General features: G+C 40.3%; 1 protein-coding gene across 23 annotated transcripts in view; it reads right to left on the reverse strand.

The window, feature by feature from the left end:
• ptprt (protein tyrosine phosphatase receptor type T) overlaps positions 1–27,922 on the reverse strand; it is an 845,816-nt gene that overhangs the window by 209,076 nt on the left and 608,818 nt on the right. For all 23 annotated transcript variants that reach the window (XM_062979724.1, XM_062979726.1, XM_062979725.1 and 20 more), the window contains exons 10-11: positions 5,136–5,337; positions 1,949–2,051 (exon numbers count right to left, since the gene is read on the reverse strand). In XM_062979724.1, coding sequence (XP_062835794.1) covers positions 1,949–2,051; positions 5,136–5,337 — 305 coding nt within the window. The remainder of the gene's footprint in view (positions 1–1,948; positions 2,052–5,135; positions 5,338–27,922) is intronic.

Raw genomic sequence — 27,922 nt, forward strand, 5'->3', positions numbered from 1 at the left:
GATTACACACAACATTTCAACAATATTTATATCAAGACCTCAGAAAAGATCCTGGATCAGATTTCCAGATATAAATGACATAAAAGTAGTGACAGATTAATTATTTCAGGGTTAGCTTTGTATGTGTCTATTCACAACTCCATTCAGTCCAGTTTCTGAAATTTCTGATTTTTAAAAAATAATCTGCATTTAAAATTGTATTTACCATCGCATTTAAAATTATATTCAAGTATATATCTAAATGTATCTAATATATTCTTAAATATTTGATCTGAAATATGCACTTCTAAGTTTCTTGAAAAATAACTACCCAAAAGCTCATGTTGACATAGTTTTGAGGTTGAAAAATTAAATAGTTAAAAATGAAACTACATTCTGTTTCACCCCTTTTTGTCCATATTAACTGCCATGGCTCAATGTTATGGAAAGGTGGGGATTGTAATTTTGTTGGTGCCTCATTAAATGACAATCCCCACAACTCCATGGCATTGAGTGATGGCAGTTAAAGTAGGATCAAACTGCATTAATTCTACAGTGTATATGCAGACTTAGTATGGACTACTTTAGTTTCTATCAGGGTTCACCATAGGCATTACTAAAAATAAGTGAGCTAGTTTAACCCAATTCTGCCTTGAGAAAAGCCATCATTTTTAGATTTATGTTCAAATCAGAATATTTTTGTGATGTACAGAGAAAATGCCAGAAATGAAATGTGCGGTAAAGATATTAAGTAAAATGGAAAAGGAAAGAAACAAAGAACACATAGAAATCATCAGCTATGGAAATTTAAGAGCGTTTGCCCCATATTTTTCATCCTTTCATCAATATCTTCTATTCTATGTACAATTTATGGAGTAAGGGATGTTAGGGAAAAGTAAAATAGTACCCTTGGCAACTCTGGGGAAATATTGTGAGCTCTATCTCATATCTATATGACCACTACAATAAACCTATTTCATCTTGGAGATACACACATGTCTATATGCTTATATAGGTTTATGCTTTAATTATATCTGTAGAAGACAGACACTATAATGGAATAAGAAGTGATAGTACAATTTTCTAAAAGTGTTCTGCAAAAGATTATCACAATGGTCCCTTGTTCTACACATTTATTGAATATAGAAAAAAAACCAAGGCAAATTGGGCTTTAAAAATAAAAGAAAGAATTTTCAATAAAAAGATAAATAAAATAGCAACGCTTATGACAGCAGGTGTTAAGATAAAACAAGGAGAAAAATCCTAAATAATGTATTTTAAAGGCTTTTTCTAATCTCCAACTGCATCTCACAAATACCATTTATTCACTATATTCAGCTGACTTAATCTTTATATCTAAGCTGCCAGATAATTTTACTTTGAACATAGCTTACGAAGAACACCAATATGCAGAGATTCCTCTTGCTGTCATCTAAAGCAAAGACAACAATAGCAGCAGCAACAACAACAAAACACCAAAAGAAAGAAAATATTCATATAGCAACATTTTAATATGTATCAATAATCTATTTGTTCTTAATAACCAGTGATCGGAAACAAGCAAAACAAAATATTTCTATATACATTGATGATAGGAAGCAAGTTACTTTTTAAAGACCACAAATTTCAATAAACTTAAATATATCTCTTGTCAAGATATTTCCCATGGGATTCCTTTGGTACAAAACTGATAAACATAGATAAATGGCTTCTCCAAAATCCTGCATCAGCATGGAGCAAGAAATTTTATTGTTGTATTTTCTGAACAGAATTACCCCTCCCCTTTTTCAGTTCTATAGCTAAGCATACACAACAACCACACAAGGTAAGATGGTGATCATCTTGAAAGTTTTGTACTGAAGCAGAGGATAGAACCAGGTGTTGCATCATAGAAATACTTTTGTTTTTGTTTTTTTTAAAAAAAGAAGTAAGTTGGGAGACAAAAGGGGAAAAAAGAACTTTTTTTTACCTTACAGGTGCTCCACGAGACTGTGCAGGCTTCAGCATGACTGTGATAGTGGTTTCTGTTTCATTCAAGGGAGAATCTGCATCATATTCTGGCATTGATGGTGCTGAGGAAAAACAGTGAAACTATATATCTGATATCATTTCTCCGATACATCAGAAGGGATGCATTGACAGCATTTGAGGTTCAACCCTCCACCTTTTATTCTTGAATGGCATTTTAAAATTGTTAACTACAGTTGATCTCTTTAGTATGTTTTTCAACTCTTAATCTCAGCCTTGCTATTTAAGCATAGGTGATGGGTTTACACATCCATGAATGATTTGGGCAAGAGCGCTGTCCTGATGTCACAAATAACGATACAATTTCAGCAATTTGCAGACTATGCATGAGGGGCAATCCAATGTACTTTGCAAATGTGCAAGAATAACATAATTGGCTACACATCAGGTGGCATAACCAGTTGTGCTAATAATGTGCCTACAGCCCATTAAAATAAGTGCATTGCATCTGTCTGTCTGTAAATGTAGATGGAACTCTACTAAATTGGCACTATTTCTCTCTGCCATTTTAAAATTGGATTTAGGTCCTTATATTTCCATGAATAATAATAATAATAATAATAATAATAATAATAATAATAATAATAATAATTCTTTATACCCCACTTTGTCTTCTCTGAATTATGGTGTTAACTCTATGAACACTGTTAACATTTAATACAATATATAATGCAATTGTACTGTGCTCTTTAAAGGGGAAATGCCATCACTGTGTGAGTAAAGAATTTTGAACAATATTGAGTACTCTAATATGTCAGGGCAAAATAGTGATAGACAGAATGTTAATGGGGTGATGTTGGTGAATTACTTCTGCTCTCAAAAAAAATCCAGAACCATAGTAACAAATAAATCAAGATTATAGTAGGACAGATAATGAATTCTGTGGAAATTCATAGCAAATTGACCCAGAAAATAGGCACCCATTCCCAGTGGTACTGATGTATACTTGGAACCTTCCTCTTTCCTTCTGTGATGTACTTCCAAACCTGTGAGTTAAGACTCTTTTGGAGTGAAATGTAGGGTGCCGTGGGACTATAGATGTTGAGGATGAACATTGGTATTATATCATATGAATTATATTTTGCATATTATGTAATTTTTTCAGTAGGGATTGTTCTCATTTTTAGTATAATTTATTAGTTTTAAATCTCAAAGACATTTACTGTCTGTGGGTAAAAAAAGGATTTGATAAAACACAGTGTCAACTATTCCCAAAGGCTCATGGGAAGTGAGTCCAGGAGAGACAATTCTTTACTGGTCAAAGGTATGGTGTTTCACAACCTTCATCTTGAAACCTATCATGTGTCAATGTTGAATGATTGGGTTTGGATATATGTATACAAAAAGAAAAAAAGTTCAGAATACATATTACTTTATAGATAGACTAGCTGTGCCCAGCCACACGTTGCTATGGTGAAGTATAGTGGTATGGCAAATAAAGTATTGAGGAATTGGTGGTAGTTAATGTAAAGGGTAAAGGTTTTCTTCTGTCATTAAGTCCAGTCGTGTCTGACTCTGGGGGTTGGTGCTCATCTCCATTTCTAAGCCGAGGAGCTGCCATTGTCCGTAGACTCCTCCAAGGTCATGTGGTCGGCATGACTGCATGGAGCGCCATTACCTTCCTGCCGGAGCAGTACCTATTCATCTACTCTCATTTGCATGTTTTCAAACTTTTGGGTTGGCAGAAGCTGGGGCTAACATTGAGGGCTCTCTCCGCTCCCCCAATTCAAACCTGTGGCCTTTCGGTCCAGAAGTTCAGCAGCTCAGTGCTTTAACACGCTGCGCAATCGGGATATTATTTCCTAAAGGTTGTGAATATACAATATTTCTGATTTTTTTGTCTGTTGAGGCAAGTATGAATGCTGCAATTAGGGGAAATTATTAGCATGTAATGGCCTTGCAGCTTTAAAGCCTGGCTGTTTCCTCCGTGAGTGAATTTTTTGTTGGGAGGTGTTAGCTGGCCCTTATTGTTTCCTGTCTAGAATTCCCTTGTTTTCAGAGTGGTGTTTTTGCAATATTTTATGTGCTTCTACTGTCTGTGGCCCTCAGAAAACAGAGGATTTGCCAGACTTTGGTGATGGGAATACTTTGTTGGGAGGTGTTAGCTGGCCCTGATTGTTTCCTGTGTGGAATTCCCCTGTTTTCAGAGTGTTGTTCTTTATTTAGTGTTCTGATTTGAGAGATTGTATTGTTCTGTATTATTCTATCACAGTAATTATTTCATATTACAGTAGAATCTCACTTATCCAACATTCGCTTATCCAATGTTCTGGATTATCCAACACAGTCTGCCTTTTAGTAGTCAATGTTTTTGTAGACAGTGTTTTAAATTCATTGTGATATTTTGGTGGTAAATTTGTAAATACAGTAATTACTACATAGCATTACTGCGCATGGAACTACTTTTTCTGTCAAATGTGTTGTATAACATGATGTTTTGGTGCTTAATTTGTATAATGATGATCTAATTTGATGTTTAATCGGCTTTTCCTGAATCCCTTCTTATTATCCAACATATTCACTTATCCAACGTTCTCCCAGCCTGTTTGTGTTGGATAAGTGAGACTCTACTGTATATTGTATATATTATCTGCTTAGAACTGGATTATATGAGGCCCCTTCTATACAGCTGGATAAAATGCACACTGAAGTGGATTATATGGCAGTGTGGAGTCAAGATAATCCAGTTCAAAGCATTCTAAATGGGTTATATAGCTGTGTGGAAGGACCTTGATTCTACACTGCCATATAATCCAGTTAAAATCTGATAATCTGTGGAAGAGGCCTAAGTGAGGCCTAACTGTGCCTGTCCCCTGGGCTGAGTAGGTTGCTAGGAGACCAAGTGGGTGGATCTTAGCTTTCAAACTGGCAGCAATTGGATAAAAACAATTATTCCTCTCCCTGTAAATAGGACTTTATTTTTCTTTTCTTTTTGTTGTATCAACCTAGAGCCGTGGATGATGGGTTGTGTTGTCATATTTTGAGGTTGGGGGGCCTGTAGTTTTGTTGTTTTGTCCGCTGCCCTGATGCCATCACTCTTTTATATATATAGATTAACCTTGATCTATGTGTATGCAAAGTGAAGGTGAGCTTTTACTCCTTTGAGTATAATCAGTACACTATAGTACCTGCAATTTTAGTTGCAATCCGTGTGGTGATGGGAGGTCCAAACCCCTTCACTGTGCTGGCTTTGATGGTGAATGAGTAAGTTGTTCCTGGATATAACCCTACAAACAGATGGTGAGTTTCATTTCTTAGTTTGAAGACCTTTCCTCTCTGGTTCGACAGATCAGCAGTGGGATCAAGGGATCCAACAGCCTTGTATGTAATCTGGAATGAAGAGAAGATAAAAATGATTGTTGCTGTGTAATTCATAACATGTTGCTAATTCTATTATATCTTCCAATGAAGATTTGACTTTCAGCTAGAATAATTGTAAAAACATAAAGAACAGAAATAGGATGAACTATATCTTATTCAAACTACTCTAGGTCAGATGGCTGCAAGCATATATTTATAGATGATTGCTTCATAGTGTGATCTTTGTATATCCTTAGCTTTAATTCAACATAACTAAGTATAAATCAGAACTAGATTTTGGAAAAATCAGATAGTTCTTTATTATTGATATATACTGATTTTATTCATCAGAATTCCATTACATTTGAAAAATTAAATGTCTTGTTTCATATATAGGAAATTCCCCTATGCTATATTTTGACCGAAGTTTCAAACTCAGTGAATACATGAGTAAAATCAATGTTAGTTAATACAGGTTGTAGAAAAATACAAAAGTAAAATGGGAAACATTTGCAGAATTTCCATATATAATTCTGCTACTACTGTAGCTGGAAGGAAGAATTGGTGGAGTAATCAAATCTAACAAATGTCAAGCCAATTAGAAAACTGGGCATTAAAATCCATATGATCTGGATTACATTGTGGTTGTAAGTACTATTCTGAAAATCTTCTCACTGAAAGGTTTTTAGTGTTCAAACTGAATCCATTGCAATAGAGATCAAAATTACCCAAGCTGGAGATCACCCCTGTTATTATGTATCCTTTCTCTGCATGCCTCACAAATTCTTGTGATCTTGATGAGGACATGCTAATGTCATTGACTATTCTATCATCCAAACAGTTCTCAGGCTTGTGCTATAAAATGTCTCACATTTTATAAAACTTTGTGTTTAATTTTATTCATTTATATCTTAACAGCAACAGCTGCAGGCCAGAGACCACCTACTTGCCAGTCCTTATGTTTCTCCTCCCTCCTTGATGATTGTCCTTGGTTTTCAGAGATTTTATATAATTTCCATCTCAGAAAGCTGTAGTTTAGTAACAACCCTAGGAAATATTCATGAATACTGATATCGCTGCAGCCACTGACACATTTTAAAGATCTACAGGCCCAAAGCACACCTTTGAAATTCCATCTGAGTTCCATTATTATGCTTATTAATGGTGGCTGTGCAGGTGTACACATATTCAGAAGTAAAACTCATGACTTATTTACTAGCCAATTTCTTCTTTGTGTTCTAAATTCAATCTAAAGGTGGCTTGATTTCAACAGAGCTGTCAATAAAATATACCACAATCTACTGCTCCCTTAACCTTTCCTTATATTACAGGATCCATGCTTATATGTAATGCAATGCTGTGAATAAATCAATGTATGCTAATTTATATGAACATCTTCAATATTTTATGAAGGGCTTCACAAATATCAAATTCACAGGTATATATAAATGTCTTGAAAGGGGGAAATAGAAACACAGATTTATAATACGACAAAAAGGCAAAAAGACATCAAAATATGGTAAATTCTATTATTTCAAGTGAATTGATTTAATCAGAAAATAACTTATAATTAACATAAAACAATATTCATATTATTATTATTTAGAGATTTGGCTGCTAACATTAAAAAATAAGATGACATGCAGAAGCTAAAATGTTTTTACATCCTATCATGTGATGAAAATTTTTATGCAAACAAATTGAAACCACACTTCATAGAATTATGTGTGGAACATAATTTGATTAGCCTGTCTTTCATATTTCCCACAAGTTCCACATACTTCTCAAACTGAAAGAATATGCAAACACACACTCATAAAACATATTTTAAAAGGTGCATACATCTCAAAATGTTTTACAAAAAAAGATCAAGTTTGGCCAGTTCTATTTTGGTTCAGGTTATTTGCATTTTTGCATTATTGTGCTAGGGAGGGGGAATGTGTTGCTTTGGCAACTGCAACTTCTTCTTTTGTACCTTGAATGCTATTGCTTATAGATGATCATCAAAGTCTCTTGACCTGTGTGTAGTGATGATATATTCTTTGATTCCAGATAAGAGTAATGTGATTTCACAGCAACTATTTGCAATGCCTTCCACACTAATTCCTGAACCTCTCAGTTCCTGACCACCAGGCCTGTATTATGTACACCTTTCTCTAATCCTAATTCCTACTATAGCATACGCAAATTATTGTGATAAATCCAATATAAGCTTCATTACAATACTTCGATTGCAGATCTAGGTACATTCCATCACAATAACCTTTGTGTTCAAATATTTGGTGTTATCTTAGAATGAAAAATACTAAATACTAATTAACATTGCATGACCAAAATGTCCTTTTCTCATGGAAGCTATAGAGGATGGACAGGTGATACACCAGGACTTAAACATATCCCAAGAACATGTCTCTTCCTAGTTTAAAAAGCCAAAATTATGAAGACCACCAAAAAATTCTTGATGTCTTGGTTTTTAGGCCTGTTTCTGGGTTATTTGAGGTACTGATTCAAAAAATTGACCCATCCTAGTTTCTTAGATATGGTTATCATGGATTTCTATGGGTGAGCAGATGAAGACTGGTATATGGTATCTCAAAAGCTAATAGGGAGATAGTGGTATTTTTTTTTTTGAATCAGCAGGTCAAATATACCCAAAACAGGTTTATCATGTGAGGCACTAAATTGTATGTTTTCCGATGTTATTTACTTCATCTCAAAGTGAAAATCCTGGACAGGAAAATGTCATGTTGAACAGTACTGGTTGGCTGCCTGCCAAAAGTTTAAAAGGGATGTGGTCAATCTACCTTTCCTGGATATGATGTTTCATATTGAGACACTTCTATGGAGAAAGCCCTGTCACATTTATCAACTAGTCTAACCTCAGGTGGTGTTAGGACACAGAATAAGGAGGCCTCTGAAGATCTGAATTTTTGGTATGCTTATATGGGAGGAGGTGGTTTTTCAGATAACATGGCCAAGTTTTACCAATGTATTTATGACGAGCAACTTCTGTCTTTTCTAGTCACTAAACAATCTCCTACTGTACCAAAGACTTCTCAACTCTGGCAGTGTTGTGGTTCAGTCTGATGACAATGAGGGAAATGCTGGAATGCAGATACAGCAGGACAGGAGGTGTTATTAGAGCAATTGTGTGAAAGTGCTGATGTTTTGGACTCCACTCAGGGCTGTGAACTCTCACCTAGTAACTGCAGTCAAGATACCATGAGCTCATCCAAGGGAACAGTGGATTTAGATAAACATTCTTGGCTGGCTCTTAGGGAGGAGGGAATCAGATGCAAACAAAGTGAGAGACTTCGTGGGAAAGAGAGGGACAAGAGGGGGAGTGCAAAAAAATGTGTTCATGTTTTCCAGCCCTTAAAAGTAGACTTCTGTGAGAGGATTTGAGATCTGCCAGCATCGCTATACTTTGGAGTGTTTAGCTTGGTCCTCCATTCAAGTTTGGGGCTCATGTTTCATGCTCATGTTTTGTTCCTTGTTTCATTGATGTTTTGGGAATTTCTGTTCCTTGTTATACGCCTGGTTTAGACTTCTATTGTTTTCATGCTCCAGTTGAGAAGCCTTTGGGATTATTCTGTCTTTTTGCTACAGTTTTAACCTGAAATGTATGCTACCTGTGGATTATCTTTTGTACACAGTTTGGCCTGGTGTTGCCTATGACTTTTGCTTACTTTATTGACTCCTGGATTTTAACCTTTATTCACTCCATGGTGTTTTACCCTTTTTTATATGTGTTCTTTTAATAAACTGCTTTCAATTTTCTTTTGGTGTCTTGTTGGGTGCTGTGAGCAAGGTGAAACCCTGCTGAGGTGCAAAAGGCATTATCTTTGCTCATACAAAAAAAAATCCTAACTTGAACCGTGATTCTCAACCTGTGGGTCCCCAGGTATTTTGGACTACAACCCCCAGAAATTCAGCCAGTTTACCAGCTGTTAGGATTTCTGGGAGTTGAAAGCCAAAACATCTAGGGACCCACAGATTGAGAACCACTGCTCTAGAACCTGTCATTTTTTCTCTCCCAATTTCTGGGAGAAGACAGATGCAGGAAACATGCCGTGATCCATAATCAAGGTCCTTCTGAAAACATTTTCGGCTTTGATGTTGCAGACATCAAGGTCATAGGGACCATATCTGAAGTAAAACCTATTCTTTATTGTGGGAATCCATCCGTATCTCATATACAGTCTGAATCGATGCAGAAGATGCATTCATCAAAATCTTGATTTCGTTTTTTCTGCAATGCAAACATGTCAACCTTCAACAAACTCATGTCTTAATAAAAAGCTTCCTCAATTAAATGTATTTTCCATTCTCTCAAAAAAATAGTAAATTAAGATTTCTGCTGGTCTGCCAAAGAAGTAGACTTTGTCTCAAAGCAAAACTGTTCTTTCTTGGAGTGTAGCATGCTTGTGCCAAGTTGATTGCATAGTGCTGATTATAGCTCTTTCTTGAAGTAAAATCCTAACTAGATTTAAAGTTTATAGAGCTTTGGAAAAGCAAGCAATTGCTTTGATTTCAGTTCTTGTCCATAACAGGGGAGGCTGATATTAGGAGAATACAGCATTTCTAGCCCCCATAGTGTTCATTTCTTCTGGATACCTGTCATTTCTTTAGTCTCCCATGCAAAGTGACATTCACTGAAAAGCATTTGAGCTGATCTGCATATAAAACATATTTTTGTAACTATCACAGTCACACAATACCTGTTATGAAGCAACAGAAGACAGACAGCTGGGAAAAAACTTGGCAGCTAAATCATAAATTTGCAATGTTAATTTTATTTTTTTGTATGTTTCCAAAATTTCTTCCTAACATTGTTCTGAATTCTTCATGAAGCTAAGTATGAAATTAGTTCATTAAGAAATGATCAGTGGGAACAGCAATGCATGTCAGTGATTTTAATATGGATCAAACTGCACACTATGGAAAATGGACAGAAAATAACATCAGGAACTATTTTTATATTTGCTCTTTCCGGATTGTGAGAGTTAGCACAGATTGTCCAGTTTCAAACTGGACACACACACAAGAAGGCAGGGATTTTGGCACCTTAGAATTTCCTCATGCTTAAAAGGTCTCACAACTCTTAACACAGCATCTCCGTGGAAGTCAGCAGAAGATGTTGCTTCTATTACAACAGGCCTCAGTTAATTGGTCTCTGGTGAACTTGTTTGTGTCTGTGTGTGTGTGTGTGTGCATGTATACACACACCCACACACCACAGAAATTTGAATTTAACTGATATTTCCTAAAAGCCTCATGGTCATTTTTGTAGTCCAAATCAGCTCTTTCCTGAGTACCATTTTTACTGCAATTTAAAGTTACCTTTCTACTGTTGTGCTTCTGTATAAAACGCTGTGTGGATGTCCACTATCCACTCCTTCACTTGTCAAATTCCTCATCATTGTGTGCTAAATAACATTCTTCTGAGATATAGTTCTCTATGATGTGAGTTATTAGGACAAATCTGCTCATTTACGCTACTGCCAATGTTCAAAGATTCTGTATTTCAAATTGTGCACAGCTCTGTATGTCTATCCACAGAGCTCACATGTTGACACTAAGAATCAGCTGGATATGCAATTATATTATTTAGGAAAAATAAAATTAGTTGAGAGCAAGGAAACACTCTGAGAAAACTCCACATGAAAGGATTTCAAATATGTGATAAAATAGCTTAAGGCTCTGAGAGAGACAAAGAGGCAATCTAGAGTGGCTTCCTAGTCTAGTATGATGAAGAAACTCTGCCAGTTGTATCAGTTTGTCCCTCAGTCTATATACATAAGATGACATAAAATGGATTTCAAAGGAGGTGGACTATGGTTATTTTAAAAGATGAGTGAAGCAACAGCATAGCTGATGATTGATCATGTCTAGTTTGGTCAATTGATTATTAGTTCTTAAGAGAACCATTAATAGCAAATTATTCTTCTCTCTCTCTCTCTCTCTCTCTCTCTCTCTCTCTCTCTCTCTCTCTCTCTCTCTCTCCCCCGCCTGCCCTGCTGTTACTTACAAAGACACTGTGATAGTTCCTACTTTTATTTCATTGAGATTCACGAACTCTTCTCTTTCAGACAGAGAGAAGATAAAAAAATGCCAGTGTCTCTGATAGGAAGCATCCTTGACTAAAATTTGCAGGGAAAAAAGGTTTAGCCAATCAAGGAGCCTTGGTGGCTGAAATGAATGAATTCACATACCAAGGCAAACTCAGTTTACTACTGAATTTGCCTTAAGAAGCTAGAGCAACAAAAGGAAAAAGCAAAGAAGTGGAAGGGATGATCATTTCCTTCCATTGTCTGTCCAAAACAATAAGACTGATGGTTGTTTGTACCAGTCTCTGTGCAAGTTGCACTATCGAGTTGAAATAGATGGTTTCTTTTCACCAAAAAAAGATTTGAAAGGAATCTGTTTCAATGCAAGAGAAAGAAGGAAGCAATCTGTACACTTTCTTATGTCTATTTCTTTTTAAAATTAATACCTGTATGCTTTCCATGCAGCAATAATTTCCTCAAGAAAAATTGTTGGACCAGGTGGATCATGTTACATTTGAGAAGCTATTCAAAGTTAAGTAGAAAGTGATAGTGCACAATTTCTTCCTCACATAGCTCCACTTCTTTTCTTAAGAGCCCACAAGAGCTTTCTTTTGAGACAATTTCTTTAAAAGCTACTTAAAGACTTCTTAAATAAAATCAGTCAATGTGATGTACTTGTAATGAGATTTTTGTACTTTAGTGTATCCTTTGCTATAGAAAGATGGTATAGAGATCAAGTTTGGCATTAACCCAAACTCTGTACTGTTCAAGGATCCCACTAAATATGTCACAGATATAAATCCGATAAATAACTATTCAGAGATTTTGCAGCATCTTTTCCTGACTCATATCCTTGGATTGAAGTTGGTAAGAAATAGTTGTTGATGAAGCTAAGTGAACTATAAAATAAAAATTAGCAATAAGCTAATTGTCAATGAGGAAATTGCAATTATAATTAAGAAAAGATATCTGAAAATGTCATTTTCCATATCAAGAATCCTTACACAATGCAACCAACTAATCTTAAATGAGGCAAATACTTTTTTATTTTTCTCTACTTCTGAATCAGTGATATCATCATCTTCCATAAATGCTTCGGCACTTTTGGAAGCTTCTGTTTCCAGATAATTTTCTGGAGTCAGGAAGTAAGTATGACAATGAAAATCACATGTTGTTGAATGTTTTATTTCTGTTTTTTTTGGTCATAGTCTTTTCAAGGAATGAAAAGAGTCACAAAAACACAACACTAAAGGAATTGTTTTTTTAAAAAACCCAACCACACACGCAGAATCATAGAATCGTAGATTTGGAAGAGACCTCATGAGCCATCCAGTCCAACCCCCTACCAAGAAGCAGGAAATAGCATTTAAAGCACCCCCGACAGATGGCCATCCAGCCTCTGCTTAAAAGCCTCCAAAGAAGGAGCCTCCACCACACTCCGGAGCAGAGAGTTCCACTGCTGAACAGCTCTCACAGTGAGGAAGTTCTTCGTGATGTTCAGGTGGAATCTCCTTTCCTGCAGTTTGAAGCCATTGTTCCGTGTCCTAGTCTCCAGGGCAGTAGAAAACAAGCTTGCTCTTTCCTCCCTATGACTTCCCCTCACATATTTATACATGGCTATCATGTCTCCTCTCAGCCTTCTGTTCTGCAGGCTAAACATACCCAGCTCTTTCAACCGCTCCTCGTAGGGCTTGTTCTCCAAATCCTCGATCATTTTAGTCGCCCTCCTCTGGACACATTCCAGCTTGTCAACATCTCCTTTCAATTGTGGTGCCCAGAATTGGACACAGTATTCCAGGTGTGTCCAGTTCTGACCAAGGTGGAATAGAGGGGTAGCATGACTTCCTTGGATCTAGACACTGTACTTCTACATATGCATGTATGTATTCAACCCGGTTTCATTTAGTGTTTATATAGGTTATATGAGTTGTTGTTTTTTTTAAAAAAAGAATGTCTTTGGGGGCAAGTGCAGTATGTTATCTTCTCATTAAAGACCCGAAGAGCTAAGAGGCTGACAGATGAGACTTTTGAGTTCTCACCTAGCATTCAGAGCAGTTAATTTACAGATGGGAAAAGTAAACTCAGAAGAAAAAGAAAATGACAATACTCCACATATTCTTCAGATTTATATTTCTAGAGTTGCAAAATTATCTTCCTTCAACCTGACTTTCTGGAATGTTCTCCTACTACTTAGTATCTTCTCCACTACACTCAACAGGGTAGACATTCATTGCACTGCATTTTAGGGCTCTTCCAGGCCGGTCCTGATGTCAGGTTTTCTGCTTTAAACTGGATTATATGAGTTCACACTGCCTGATAATCTGGGATAAACAGAAAACCTGGGATATAGGGCCTGTCTGGAAGAGCCCTTAGATGCTGTTCCCTAGGATCAGTTTCAAGAACTGCATAAATACTTTTGCTTGGAAAAAAAGACAGCTGGAACAGTTGTACCTTGGTGAGTTGCCCACAGCAGTAACCAACTGTTTTAAAATTATGAGTGGTGTGGAGGTGAGTGGGGTTAATTGCTAAGGCTGTAGACTTAAGCTTCTTCATGCTGGGAGTCTCAGAACTAAGCTGATCTTGATAGGATCTGGCAGTTCTTTAAAAGTTACACCTCATTAGGCTTCAGTAGCAAAGGAAAATTGGAAAGTCAGGGAGGAAGACGTTTGGACAATTTCCCAGCTGAAGAAGAAATTATTTTTCTTGGCTTTGGATGTATTTGTTGCCACATACTCACTCTCTCTGTAGATTACTACCCCCTTCCCACTTGAGTTTTCTAACTACAAAGGGCTTGAATATACCCCTAAAAGTGTACTACGGTACTGTAAATAAAATACTGGCTTTGTAGCTCCCTTCTCATGAAACAGTGGGCAGACCATCCTATACAGGGAAAATTGTACTGATGAAGCAGTCACCGATTCTTGTGTAAAGGCAAATAGCATATACATTTAAAGATAAGACTATTAAATAGAGCTCATCTAAATCTTCGTGCAATTATATTTTTTGCAGAAAATTAGCAAGAACTTTATTTTTTTCTTCCTTCCTGACAAAAATGCTCATTTTACCCATTCAGAATTGAAAAATAGCAGAGAATATTCAAATATTTTCTACTATATTTTAGTAGCTGCTATCCCATTTCCAATAATGAAACAATGTTATGCCTGAAGCACTATAAGAATGTGGTACAAATTAAAGGCTAGATTGTAAACATAGATAACATTCTTGCTCATTATTGTGGCAATCAAGATATACTCTCTCACACAAACAGAGAAAGGAAGACTTCATGGTAAGGAAAAATATGAATGCTAAGGGGGAGTCCCACTTCCAGCTTAGACAATGCTTCCCCCTTGAATAGGTTTCTGCAGAATGATACATCTACATAAACATGAGTCCTTGGGATCATAATTAAGAAGGTGACGGGGAAAGAAAAATAACACATCTTAATAAAAAAGAAAGATACTATTTCCTTACTTACTGAGCTTTCCAAAGATTGATAGTGCTTTATAATTCATCCTCGGATGATCATATAAGTTATAGCACTAAAGCTAATTTTTTCCACAGGACGTCTCTCTAAACTTCTGATGGTCTCAGTATGTTCTTTGTTTGCGACTCTAGTTCTCTTGCTCATCCATCCATCTGTGCTGCTCTTACCAGTAAGGACCAGCATCAAAGAGCATTTGTCTACGGTTTTACAACTTACATTTTGTTACTTAGCCTTGGGATATGTCATATACCTGACACAGGATAGATTTTTTAAAAAAAGCAATAGGCACAATATGTATTTGCATGTGTGAAACTGACAGAAGGAGAGAGGTGTCAATCAAGACTCTGAAATACAGGAAGAGGCATTTAATTCTTCCCCATCATTTCACTGGTTTTCTGCCAAACTCCACACACCTAAATGTATCATTTTCTACAATGGTACCAAGGAGGATAATAGCAGATTTGAAGTGGGAGCGATTTTCCACCATTAAATGACACATTTTTACATTTCTGGACACTTAAGTACCATTTTCTTAAAATGTTATTGAAACTTGTTATGCAAATATTGGCTAAGACACTCCATTGGGAAACACATGTCTTACATAGCTACATTTTCTTAATTACGTCTCCTGATGCTACCTGACGAAACCCAGCGTGTAAAAGCTATATAGCCTAGCTAATACATCCATTTGCTATGTTGTCAGAGAATAATGGGATCTAGCTGCTTTTGCTTAGCTGGAATTATGCAATGACCAAAACGCTGAATTGCAATGTTGTAAAGTGGACTTACAGCATTATAGCATATTAACATGGTGCCTTTCATTATTTAAACATTATGAATAGTAGAATAATGTTATTATTTATATTCTTTCAAATGCAAACTATATTGTCTAAATAAGAAAAAAAAATCTTTGAACAGAGCTGAAAATTTTTTTGGGTGGAAAATGGTTTTTGGAAAAAAAAAATCCAGGTCAAGATGGCTCCTAGGGATCATATTCCCATTGTGGGTAATGCCAAGGAACATGTGTAGATCAAATTAAAGTAAACAGTTACATCTGTTTAACCTGAGTGACACAGATGGTATGGTATGAGATAGCATAAAAATCATGAAGTTTATAAGTGGTCTGATACAAAATTAAAAGTTGTCCATCTCTAACTTACATACTGTATAAACGCATGAAAACCATCACCTCTGACACTAGCAATCACTCTAATGTAGTGGCACATCATAGGATCACAGAATTGGAAGAGATCACAAAGGTCATCCAGTCCAACCTCCTGCCATGCAGAAAAACACAATCAAAGCACTCCGATAGTTGGCTATCCAGCTTCTGCTTTAAAACCTACCAAACAAGACTCCATCATACTCTGAGGCAGGATATTCCACTGTCGAATGGCTTTTGCCTTCAATTATGATGGTAAGAGCACTACAGGCTTTCTATGACTTTTCAAGTGGTGTAGTAATCCAAAGGCACTTCAGCAGGGAGTTTGGGGACTGTGACATGTCATTTTGGACATGTTGGGAAAGTGTCCTCTTTTGACCCACTGGCTTTCTTTTTTTAAAAAAAATAATAATAATGAAGTGGCACAATTTACCTGCTAATTCCAAGCATTTAAATGAATATTGTATATGGATTGGGCTTTTCCGTATGGATGAACAGGAGTAGTCAAGTCCCTACAGTTGCAAAAAGTTAAATGTGCTTCAGAAATAGAGTATTGTGTTTGTCCTGGTCAGCTCAGACAATGAGGATGGGCAGTTGTTGGAAGGGCCAGTGTTGTTGTTAGAGACCAGCAGCTCCCAGCAGCTCTCCCAGCATAACTTAGTTGTTGTAGAAGAGGAGCCTTCAGAAGTAGCTACCACTTCCCAGCAGGTAGAGCAAGCAGAAGCCAGTACGTAAGGGCAGGCTGATGAAGGGCTAAGTGGTCTATTCCCTTTAGAATACAGACAAGAGTGTGCTGCAACCTGAGAACATCATGGGTGATCTTCAAAGGGTAGTGTCTTGGTAGCCCATAAGTGACTGTGGAGAGCTATTCTGGTTCCACATGGTTTTTCACAGTGAGGACATACATTTACAGATGGAAGACAGTCATGACAAGGGTTTGCTTGATGCACCTTCCTCTCAGCAAGTTTCCCTTTTTTGTCCTTTACCTGTGCCTACTCAAAATTCATAGCACTATTCGTAATAGGTGATCTTCAGACAAAACAACCAAGTGTTGGGGAATCCACTTTTTAAAGACTATCTTTAAGTCCATTTTGAAATCACTTTTGTTGCCCACTGACATTCTGTTTTCTGTTATTGCACAGATAATAAAATTTGGGAGACAGTGATTAGGCATTCGAATGATGTGGTCAGTTCAGAGACATTGATGAAAACATAGGATAAAAGGTTCTCAAGGTTTCAGTTGAGAGTGGCAACATCTTTGCTTCACAGTGTAAACCTGGACTCTCTGGATTATTGACCTTGTTGATTCTAGACTGTATCTTTGATTGCTGTGTTTTAGATTTTGACTTAGACCTTGGACTATCTTCGGACTGTAGGCTTTTTCTTTCTTTGGATTGGAATATTGGTTGGTGTTTGTTGCTGCATAGTCTCTTGAACTCTTTAAGGCATGACTACCATCATTTGGACTCTGAATTTAGGCTTTATCTCATGACCAATGGCTAGTGTATGCTAAAACTATAAGCCTACAAGGATTTTAGCTTTGGGCAGTCTATGTGTCAATATCAGGACTTTCTTAGAATCTTATGTTGTTTGTTTAACCATGACTTGGCAAAACACGACAGTGATAAGGGGAGTGGCTATCTTGCTGTGCTCCAACTAAAACTTAAGACCCATACTAGAGCCTCATGTGATAATATCCTTTGATAACTAGTTTCCTTCTGTAAATGTGTATTTGATTCACTCTGTTTAAGAATAACTGATTCACTGACTGAATGAACGAAATCTGGCTACCAGTATTACAAAACTCCAAAATCAAAACAGTAGATGGGAACCAACACAATAAGGACTTGACTGAACAAAGGATGCCCCCAGGCAAGGGACAAAACATTTCCAATGCCAATTAGGGTGATTAACTGAAACATTAATGCTGGCTCCCAGTGACAAAGAACTCTTGCCACACCTTGGACTATACACAGATATATATTCTTTCCTTTCCTTACTTAATTTATCCATACCTCACAACCTCTGAGGATGCCTGCCATAGATTTGGGTGAAACGTCAGGAGAGAATACTTCTGGAACATGGTCACAAAGCCCGAAAGACATACAACACTGTGATCCCGGCCATGAAAGCCTTCGACAACACACTGACTGAATATTTTATATTCAAACATATTGAAGTTTCTATGAAAGTTGCATATAGAAATTCTGTCACCTCAGTTTTTAAAGAAGTACCGCAACAGCCCAGACACAGAAAGGATGCATAGATATTATTTCACACACATTCATAAACATTAGGCCAGACACTTGCAAATATCCAGGCTCTGATTCAATGAAAAACATAAGTATTATTTTAAAGTTTAATAATAAGATGTCCATCATAAAAACATTATATCCTTTATTTTATTTCCTTGGAATGGCAGTGGTGGATCTATTCAATCTAGACTGAACTTGGCAATACAGCTATTTATTTATTTATTTATTTATTTATCTTGTCTCCATATATTTATTAGAGGAATGTTTTGAACTATTGCATAAGAATAAATACAATAAACTATGAAATTGAAGAAAATCATTCGAAAATAAATGTAATTTTATTAACTTAGACTAATAAATATTGCCTATAGATACAACAACTCAAGGTTGCTTTGAAGTGAGGTTTGCTTTTATTTATCACTCTCTTTTTTTATTGTAAAATGATATCCAATTACTTAACATAAATATACAAATATTACTATAAACCATAAGCTAAACAACCATTAATTCTGTATCTGCCAATGAATGTCAGTCTGTGAACACTAAAGGATACTAATTCACATACTCAGAGATTTAGAATTAGACCTGCATGGTCTGGTGGCCACACTGCTTAATAGCAATTGATTCAATGAGTTTATGAAGACCAGCCATTAGTTGAGATCCAGTAACTTTTTTGCCATATTAAAAATCTTTGAAACATTTTTTGATATTTTATTTTGAAAAGTGGGATACATACCGCAAACTACTTTATGAAGTAATTATTGGTGGAGAAAAGAGATAATCTCACCTCAAATTGAGCCAAATCAAGTCCTTCTTAAAATGCAGATTAGGATGATATTCCAGAAGGTAAGGAATTATCTCTCTCTCCAGGAAATTCAAAGTGGCTTCTGAAATAATTTAATAGTTATGAAGCCGAAATCTAAACTACCTCATCTTGAGTGAATACATAGCATAACAGTTTTGGATCTCTGTTCATTATTTACAGCCCACTACAGCAGTACATATCTTTTGATAATACATGGATCTGGAAATCCTGAAGAGAATTAGAAACCGTTATAGCATCCTTCTAGGAAGGTTCATAGAATCATAGAATCATAGAATAGTAGAGTTGGAAGAGACCTCAAAGGCCATCTAGTCCAACCCCCCGCTAAGAAGCAGGAAATCGCATTCAAAGCACCCCCGACAGATGGCCATCCAGCCTCTGCTTAAAAGCCTCCAAAGAAGGAGCCTCCACCACGGCCCGGGGGAGAGAGTTCCACTGCCGAACAGCCCTCACAGTGAGGAAGTTCTTCCTGATGTTCAGGTGGAATCTCCTTTCCTGTAGTTTGAAGCCATTGTTCCGTGTCCTAGTCTGCAGGGCAGCAGAAAATAAGCTTGCTCCCTCCTCCCTATGACTTCCCCTCACATATTTGTACATGGCTATCATGTCTCCTCTCAGCCTTCTCTTCTGCAGGCTAAACATGCCCAGCTCTTTAAGCCTCTCCTCATAGGGCTTGTTCTCCAGACCCTTAATCATTTTAGTCGCCCTCCTCTGGACGCTTTCCAGCTTGTCAGCATCTCCCTTCATCTGCGGTGCCCAAAACTGGACACAGTATTCCAGGTGTGGTCTGACCAAGGCAGAATAGAGGGGGAGCATGACTTCCCTGGATCTAGACGTTATTCCCCTATTGATGCAGGCCAAAATCCCATTGGCTTTTTTAGCTGCCGCATCACATTGTAGGCTCATGTTTAACTTGTTGTCCACGAGGACTCCAAGATCTTTTTCGCACACACTGCTGTCAAGCCAGGCGTCCCCCATTCTGTATCTTTGATTTCCATTTTTTCTGCCGAAGTGAAGTATCTTGCATTTGTCCCTGTTGAACTTCATTTTGTTAGTTTCGGCCCATCTCTCTAGTCTGTCAAGATCGTTTTGAATTCTGCTCCTGTCTTCTGGAGTGTTAGCTATCCCTCCGAGTTTGGTGTCATCTGCAAACTTGATGATCGTGCCTTCTAACCCTTCGTCTAAGTCGTTAATAAAGATGTTGAACAGAACCGGGCCCAGGACGGAGCCCTGCGGCACTCCACTTGTCACTTCTTTCCATGATGAAGACGACGCATTGGTGAGCACCCTTTGGGTTCGTTCGCTTAGCCAATTACAGATCCACCTAACCGTAGTTTTGTCTAGCCCACATTTTACTAGTTTGTTTGCCAGAAGGTCGTGGGGGACTTTGTCGAAGGCCTTACTGAAATCTAGATATGCTACATCCACGGCATTCCCTGTATCGACCCAACTCGTAACTCTATCGAAAAAAGAGATCAGATTAGTCTGGCATGACTTGTTTTTGGTAAATCCGTGTTGACTATTAGCAATGACCGCATTTGTTTCTAAGTGTTTGCAGACCACTTCCTTAATGATCTTTTCCAGAATCTTGCCTGGTATTGATGTGAGGCTGACCGGACGGTAATTGTTTGGGTCGTTCTTTTTTCCCTTCTTGAAGATAGGGACCACATTCGCCCTCCTCCAATCTGCTGGGACTTCTCCTGTTCTCCAAGAACTCTCGAAGATGATTGCCAGTGGTTCTGAAATAACTTCCGCTAGTTCCTTCAATACTCTTGGATGTAGCTGATCTGGCCCTGGGGACTTGAATTCGTTTAGAGTGGCCAGGTGTTCCTGGACAACTTGTTTCCCTATTTGGGGTTGGATTTCCCCCAATCCTTCGTCCATTCCATGTTGCTGAGGTTGAAGATGGCTTTCTTTTTGTGAGGAGACCGAGGCAAAGAAGGCATTAAGCCTTTTCCCTATCCCCTGTCACCATCACCCCATCTACTCCTTGCAGTGGCCCTATCGCCTCCTTTTTCTTCCTTTTTCTACCAACATAAGCAAAAAAACCTTTTTTGTTGTTTTTTATGTCCCTGGCAAGCCTGAGCTCATTTTGCGCTTTAGCCTTGCGAACCTTTTCCCTACAGGAGTTGGCTATACGTTTGAATTCTTCTTTGGTGATTTCTCCCCTTTTCCACTTCTTGTGCATGTCACTTTTGAGCTTAGCTCAGTTAGAAGTTCTTTGGACATCCATTCTGGCTTCTTTGCACTTGTCTTATTTTTCTTCTTTGTTGGCACTGTTTGCATTTGCGCCTTGAGTATTTCACTTTTGAAAAACTCCCATCCATCCTTAACTCCCTTGTTTTTTAATATCGGCGTCCATGGAATGCCGCTCAGTAATTCCTTCATTTTTTGGAAGTCAGCTCTCTTAAAGTCCAGAATGCGTGTTTGACTTGTCTTAGTTTCAGCATTCCTTTGTATTGCAAACTGCAGGAGCACATGGTCACTTGCCCCTAAGGATCCAACCACTTCAACTGTATTGATCAGGTCTTCCACATTTGTTAAGATTAGATCAAGAGTTGCTGATCCCCTTGTTGCCTCTTCTACCTTCTGGACCATAAAATTATCTGCAAGGCAAGTGAGGAATTTGTTGGACTTTGTACTCTTGGCTGAGTTTGTTTTCCAGCAGATATCGGGATAATTGAAATCGCCCATGACTACTATATCTCTTCTTTGTGCCTGTTTGGTCAGCTGTTGACAGAAGGCTTCATCAAGTCCTTCATCCTGACTCGGAGGTCTGTAGTAGACACCCACGACAAGATCTTTTTGAGTCCCGGTTCCCTTGATTCTTATCCAGATGCTTTCAAGCTGGTTTCCCGGATTACAGTCTTGCATTTCTTCTGCAACGTAACTGTTTTTGACATATAAAGCTACTCCCCCTCCTCTCCCCTTTGTTCTATTTATGTGAAAGAGGTTATAGCCCTCAATGGTTAAATTCCAGTGATGGGAGTCATCCCACCAGGTTTCAGTGATGCCTATGACATCGTATGTGTGGTGCTGTGCTAGGAGTTGGAGTTCGTCTTGCTTATTTCCCATGCTCTGAGCATTAGTGTAAAGACATGTAAGCCCCTGTGACCTCCCCTCGAACTGTTTATTTGGGATTATTGTGCTCTCTGTACTTGGTCCTTGCTGTGTTTGTGCAGCCCTCCGTTTAGCCTTACGGCGGTTCCCTGTGGTCGTGGGTAATATAGTGTTCGCCAGGCTGTTGTTCCCCTCCCCCAGTGGATTTAGTTTAAAGTGCGCCTGATGAGGTTTGTGAGTCTGTGTGCAAAAAGATGTTTTCCTACTTGTGTGTCACGACCCAGGCTGCAGAGCACCAATAACCATACACAGAGGCCAGAATCTATCTAATATCTTTATTGAAGGAATATATAAAGTTAATAAAAACAAGTGTAGAAAATAGTTCAGAATTAGACCTTTCAGGAAAGGTCAGAATTAGTCCAAAAAAGCAATGTCCAATAAGAAATATTAAGGTCCAAAGTTGTAATCCAATAACCGAAACACTCACTTTGCCAAGCAAAGTGAGGGGAGATGACAAGGTCCTTTAGTCCATGAAACTTGAGCGAGGCTAGGAAGTAACTTGATACTTAAAACAAGGCTTGAACGTGGAACAAGGTAACTAAGAACAAGAACAAGGTCCGTGGAATAACTTGATAAATCCGTGGAACAAAGCAAGGATTGATCCTGGGAAACAAGGCAAAGTCCGTAGATAAACAAAGGCTGGGAAGCAAGGCGAAGGCTGGATAGCAAGGCAAGGCTTGAGCAGGAGCGAGGCTTGAACCGGAGCGCGCTGTCCAGACACAACTCGCTCCGTAGGCTGACGAATTGACTCCGCGAAGTTACTACGCGGGTAAAACACCTAAATAGAGTCTAGCTTTCCCGCCGAAGCAGTTCTCTGGGAATCAGAACCGAAAGCTAACTCTGAGACCAGATGTGAGACTCCCCAAAGATTCTCACGAGAAGCAGTCTTAATTGGCCACATTCTTAGCTGCAATCCTCGCACTCCTGCGCGAAGCTGAATCCAAACTTCTCTGTTGTTTACAAAACTCCCGGCGCAAGAATACGGGAGAAGTAGGCTCTGGGCTTGTTTGACATACTTCTGGGAGACAACTTTCTTGCAGGTGCAAGGTTCCCAGATCTGCCTGGGAAAGATCTGGCTGAGAGGAATCCAGTTCAGACTGGGAAGGTAAAAAACCCAAGTTTTCATCTTCATCAGGAATTACAATGTCCTGAGCAGGACTACAAGGCCCATGGGTCATCACACTATCCCCCTCCTCAAGGCCCCTCCCAAACTGGGGCCCTCTCCCCGAGGCGCGAGGTCGTGGTTTGGTGGGATAGGTCTGATGAAAGCGACGGGTTAGATCAGGAGCATGGACTGTGGAGGCGTCTTCCCAAGAGCGTTCCTCAGGGCCAAAACCCACCCAGTCAATGAGATATTGTAGGCGGCGGCGGTGAAAGCGAGAATCCAAAATGTCCTCAACCTCGAACTCCTCCTCCCCATTCATCAAAACAGGAGGGGGGGCCGGTTGGTCTGTATCAGGTCGCACACCATCCGCCGGAAGGAGCAGGGAACGGTGAAACACGGGGTGAATGCGCATTGAACGCGGAAGTTGGAGTTTGAAAGTCACGGGGTTTAATTGCGCCACCACTGGATAGGGACCAATGAAACGGGCATCTAACTTCCGGCAAGGGCGGTGGGAGGGCAGAAAGCGAGTGGACAGGAAAACCCGATCTCCTACCTTGATTTCGGGGCCCGGCTGGCGATGTTTGTCAGCGTGGCGTTTATAGTCCTCCTTGGCTTGGTCCAGTTGCTGGAGCAAAAGTTGTTGCACCGCTGTGAGTTCCTGCAGCCAATCCTCTGCTGCGGGAACCTCTGAAGTTTCAATGACAGGGGGGAAGAAACGTGGATGGAAGCCGTAGTTTGCAAAGAACGGCGTTTCTTTTGTAGAAGCTTGAACTCCATTGTTGTAGGCAAACTCAGACAGTGGTAACAGAGAAGCCCAATTGTCCTGTTGATAGTTTACATAACAGCGAAGATACTGCTCCAAAGTGGCATTGGTGCGCTCCGTTTGCCCATCTGTTTGGGGATGATGAGCTGAAGATAAGCGAGAGTCTATGCCCAATAGTTTTTGTAGTGCCTTCCAAAAACGAGAGGTGAATTGAGATCCACGGTCTGTGACTAAACTCTTGGGCAATCCATGTAGTCTGAAAACATGTTGAAGAAATAGATCCGCAGTTTCCTTGGCCGTGGGGAGGCCTTCGCAGGGAATGAAATGGGCTAACTTGGTGAATAGGTCCACCACCACTAAGATCGTGGTGAATCCACAGGAAGGTGGTAGGTCAGTGATGAAATCCGCGGAAATTATTTCCCATGGGCGAGATGGGGTAGGAAGGGGGTGTAAAAGTCCTGAGGGCTTCTCCCTTCGTATCTTGGAGCGCTGGCATACTGGGCAGGTGTTGACATATTTTTCCACATCCTTGCGGATCTTGGGCCACCAAAAATCCCTTAGGATCAAATGCATAGTTTTAAATAGTCCGAAGTGTCCTGCTGGTTTGCAGTCATGACACAGACGAAGCGCTTTTTCCCTGCCCGGTCCGGGTGGGATATAAACATGATTTCTATAGCAGAGCAGCCCATCTTTAAGCGAAAAGGGGAAATGCAGACCTTGGCGAAGTTGGTCCTGCGCCCAGGCATCTGCTTGCTGACTAGCCCTGATTTCTTGAGCACAGATGGGTCCTGGAGTAGGGGAAGTTGAACCAATGGGAATGGATTTGGTGTTCCCCACCGTGAGCGTGGCAAAGTTCTCAGGTTGTAGCAGTTGGGATTCAAAGGTCTCCTTGCGTCCTGCAGCGTATTCCGGTTTACGTGACAGGGCGTCTGCTTGCTTGGTTTGGGCTGGGGTCACATAATGGATCTGAAAGTTGAAACGTTCAAAGAATAAAGCCCAACGTTGCTGCCTCTGATTTAGTTTGCGGGCAGTTCTTAGATGTTCTAGATTACGATGATCAGTGTGGACTTCAATGGGAAATTTGGCCCCTTCTAGCCAATGTCTCCAAGTTTCAAAGGCTGCCTTTATGGCCAGTAGTTCTTTTTCCCAAATGGTGTAATTCCTCTCTGGTGTGGTTAGTTGACGAGAATAAAAGGCACAGGGGTGGAGGTGATCTCCCACCGGTTGTAAGAGTACAGCCCCAATTGCCACATCAGAGGCGTCCGCTTGCACCACAAAAGGGGTTCCAGGATTTGGGTGCTGTAGAATTGGCTGGGAGGTGAATAGTTTCTTTAGTTGCTGGAACCCTTTCTCTGCTTGATCAGTCCAGCGGAAAGGCTGCTTTCCACGGATGCAGCTAGTGATGGGGTCGGACCAGCGGGCAAAATCTGGAATGAACTTGCGGTAGTAGTTCGCGAACCCCAAGAAACGCTGCACCTCTTTCTTGTTAGTTGGCGCCCGCCATTCCAATACTGCTGAAACTTTGGCTGGATCCATGGAAAGCCCTAGAGGCGAGATGCGGTAACCAAGGAAATCTACCTCTTGTAGATCAAAAGCGCATTTTTCCAGCTTGGCATAAAGTCCATGATCCCGCAATCGTTGTAACACCATTTTGACGTGGTTCTCATGTTCTGATTGTGATCTGGAAAACACCAAAAAATCGTCCAGGTAGATTATCAAGAACCTGTCTAGATAGTCCTGAAAAATGTCATTGACAAAATGCTGGAACGTTGCGGGGGCTCCGCATAAACCGAAATTCATAACTCGGGACTCAAATAATCCGAATTTGGTCTGGAAGGCGGTCTTCCACTCGTCCCCTTCCCTGATGCGAACTAAGTTGTAAGCCCCCCGAAGATCCAGCTTGGTGTAAACCTTGGCTCCTCGAAGCCGATCCAGTAGATCCGAGATTAAGGGCAGGGGATAGCTGTTCCGCTTGGTGATATTGTTCAATGCTCTGTAGTCCACCACCAAGCGTAGTTCCCCTGACTTCTTCTTCACAAACATCACTGGGGAGGCGGCTGGGGATTGAGAGGGTCTGATGAATCCCTTGCGAAGGTTTGTCTCTAGGAATTCCCTGAGAGCTTCTTGCTCTGGTTCAGTCAGGGAGTAGAGATGCCCTCGCGGGATCGGGGCCCCCTCCACCAAGTCAATGGCACAGTCATAAGGTCTATGTGGGGGTAATTTCTCGGCTTCTTTCTCATTGAATACATCCCAATACTCGGAGTACTTCTTTGGCAAGGTGATGATGGGCTCGGTGTCTGTGGCATGGCATACCTTGGCTACGAGGCAATGGTTTTGGCAGTACGGTGAAGCAAACTGCAGTTCTCTGTTGGACCAGGAAATGTTAGGGTCGTGGAGAGTCAGCCATGGAATTCCCAAAATCACAGGGAAATGGGGAACCTCGGTAACAAAGAAGGAAATCTCTTCCATATGTTCCCTTATCCACATCCTGGTGGGTTCCGACCACTGACTTACGGGGCCCGTCTTGAGGGGACGGCCGTCTATGGCTTGCACCACACGGGCATTCTTGAAATCATGATATTGTAATCCCAGAGAGTCGGCATACTCTCTATCGATGAAATTGTTGGTAGCTCCAGAGTCTATCATGGCGTGGATCATGACGGGTCCCCTTTTTGCTGACCATAATGTGACCACGAGAAGGAACAGGACCCCGGTTGGCGGCTCTTGGATGGATTTTTTGACCGGGTTGGCGAGCCTCTCTACACCCGGTCGTTGGCTTCCCCCGCCGGCTGTGTGCCAGTCGGCTCAGACGCCTTCGTCTCCGTGGAGGACGCCGCCGCAAGACGGGCGGCAGGCTTCCCTTTGGCTGGGCACTCTCTGGCGAAGTGGCCCCCGTTCCCGCAGTACCAGCAGAGGTTTAAGCGTTGACGACGGGCCTTCTCGGCGGCATCTAGTCTGGGACGCACATTGCCCAACTGCATCGGCACCTCCTCGCCTCCTCTGGGGTATGGGGTTGGCGGTGGGGGTCTCCACACCGGACGTGGCTGAACGCTGGCGGGAGCGGGGGGTTTTGCCCCGGCTCTACTGCCCTGGCCTCGAACCCACTGTTTTCTGTTGGCAATCATGACTTCAGCCCGTAAACATTGATCAATGAGTGCCTCGAGGGTCTGGGGAGGATCCACCTTGGAGATTTCTTCCAGCATTTCAATGTTGAGACCCTCCCGGAATTGTCCCCTGAGGGCTACATCGTTCCAGCCGGTGTTGTGGGCCAGCACTCGGAACTCGGCTATATACTGAGACATAGGTCTGTCTCCTTGGAAAAGGCGACGGAGTTTGTGACCGGCTGCCTCCAAATTGTCCTCGATTCCCCAAGTCTCCTTGAGGTGGTCCAAGAAGTGTTGCGCTGATCTTAGGTGTGGAGAGGCTTGGTCGAACAGTGCCGTCGCCCAGCTGGCCGCTGGCCCGTCTAGAAGACTGTAAACCCATGCCACTTTGATGTCTTCTTGGGGAAACTCGGCAGCACGGGCCTCCAGATAAGCTTGACATTGGCGACGGAAGACATGAACCTTAGAAGCTTCTCCAGTAAACTTGGTTGGCAACGCCATGGCCGGAAGACGAACTCCGCGTTCCTTCAAACCCCTTATTTCTCCATCCTGTGCATTGAGCTTATCACGGATTCGGTCCACCTCTTCCTTGTCGATGGTGTAGGTAATCGGCTGGCCGCTCGGCCCAGGTACGACTCCGGTAGACATTCTGGCCGAGGTTAATTGGTGCTTAGGGCGGCGGAGTCAAACTGTCACGACCCAGGCTGCAGAGCACCAATAACCATACACAGAGGCCAGAATCTATCTAATAT

Source organism: Anolis carolinensis, chromosome 4, assembly GCF_035594765.1.
Source record: "Anolis carolinensis isolate JA03-04 chromosome 4, rAnoCar3.1.pri, whole genome shotgun sequence".
NCBI classification, from domain to species: Eukaryota; Metazoa; Chordata; class Lepidosauria; order Squamata; family Dactyloidae; genus Anolis; species Anolis carolinensis.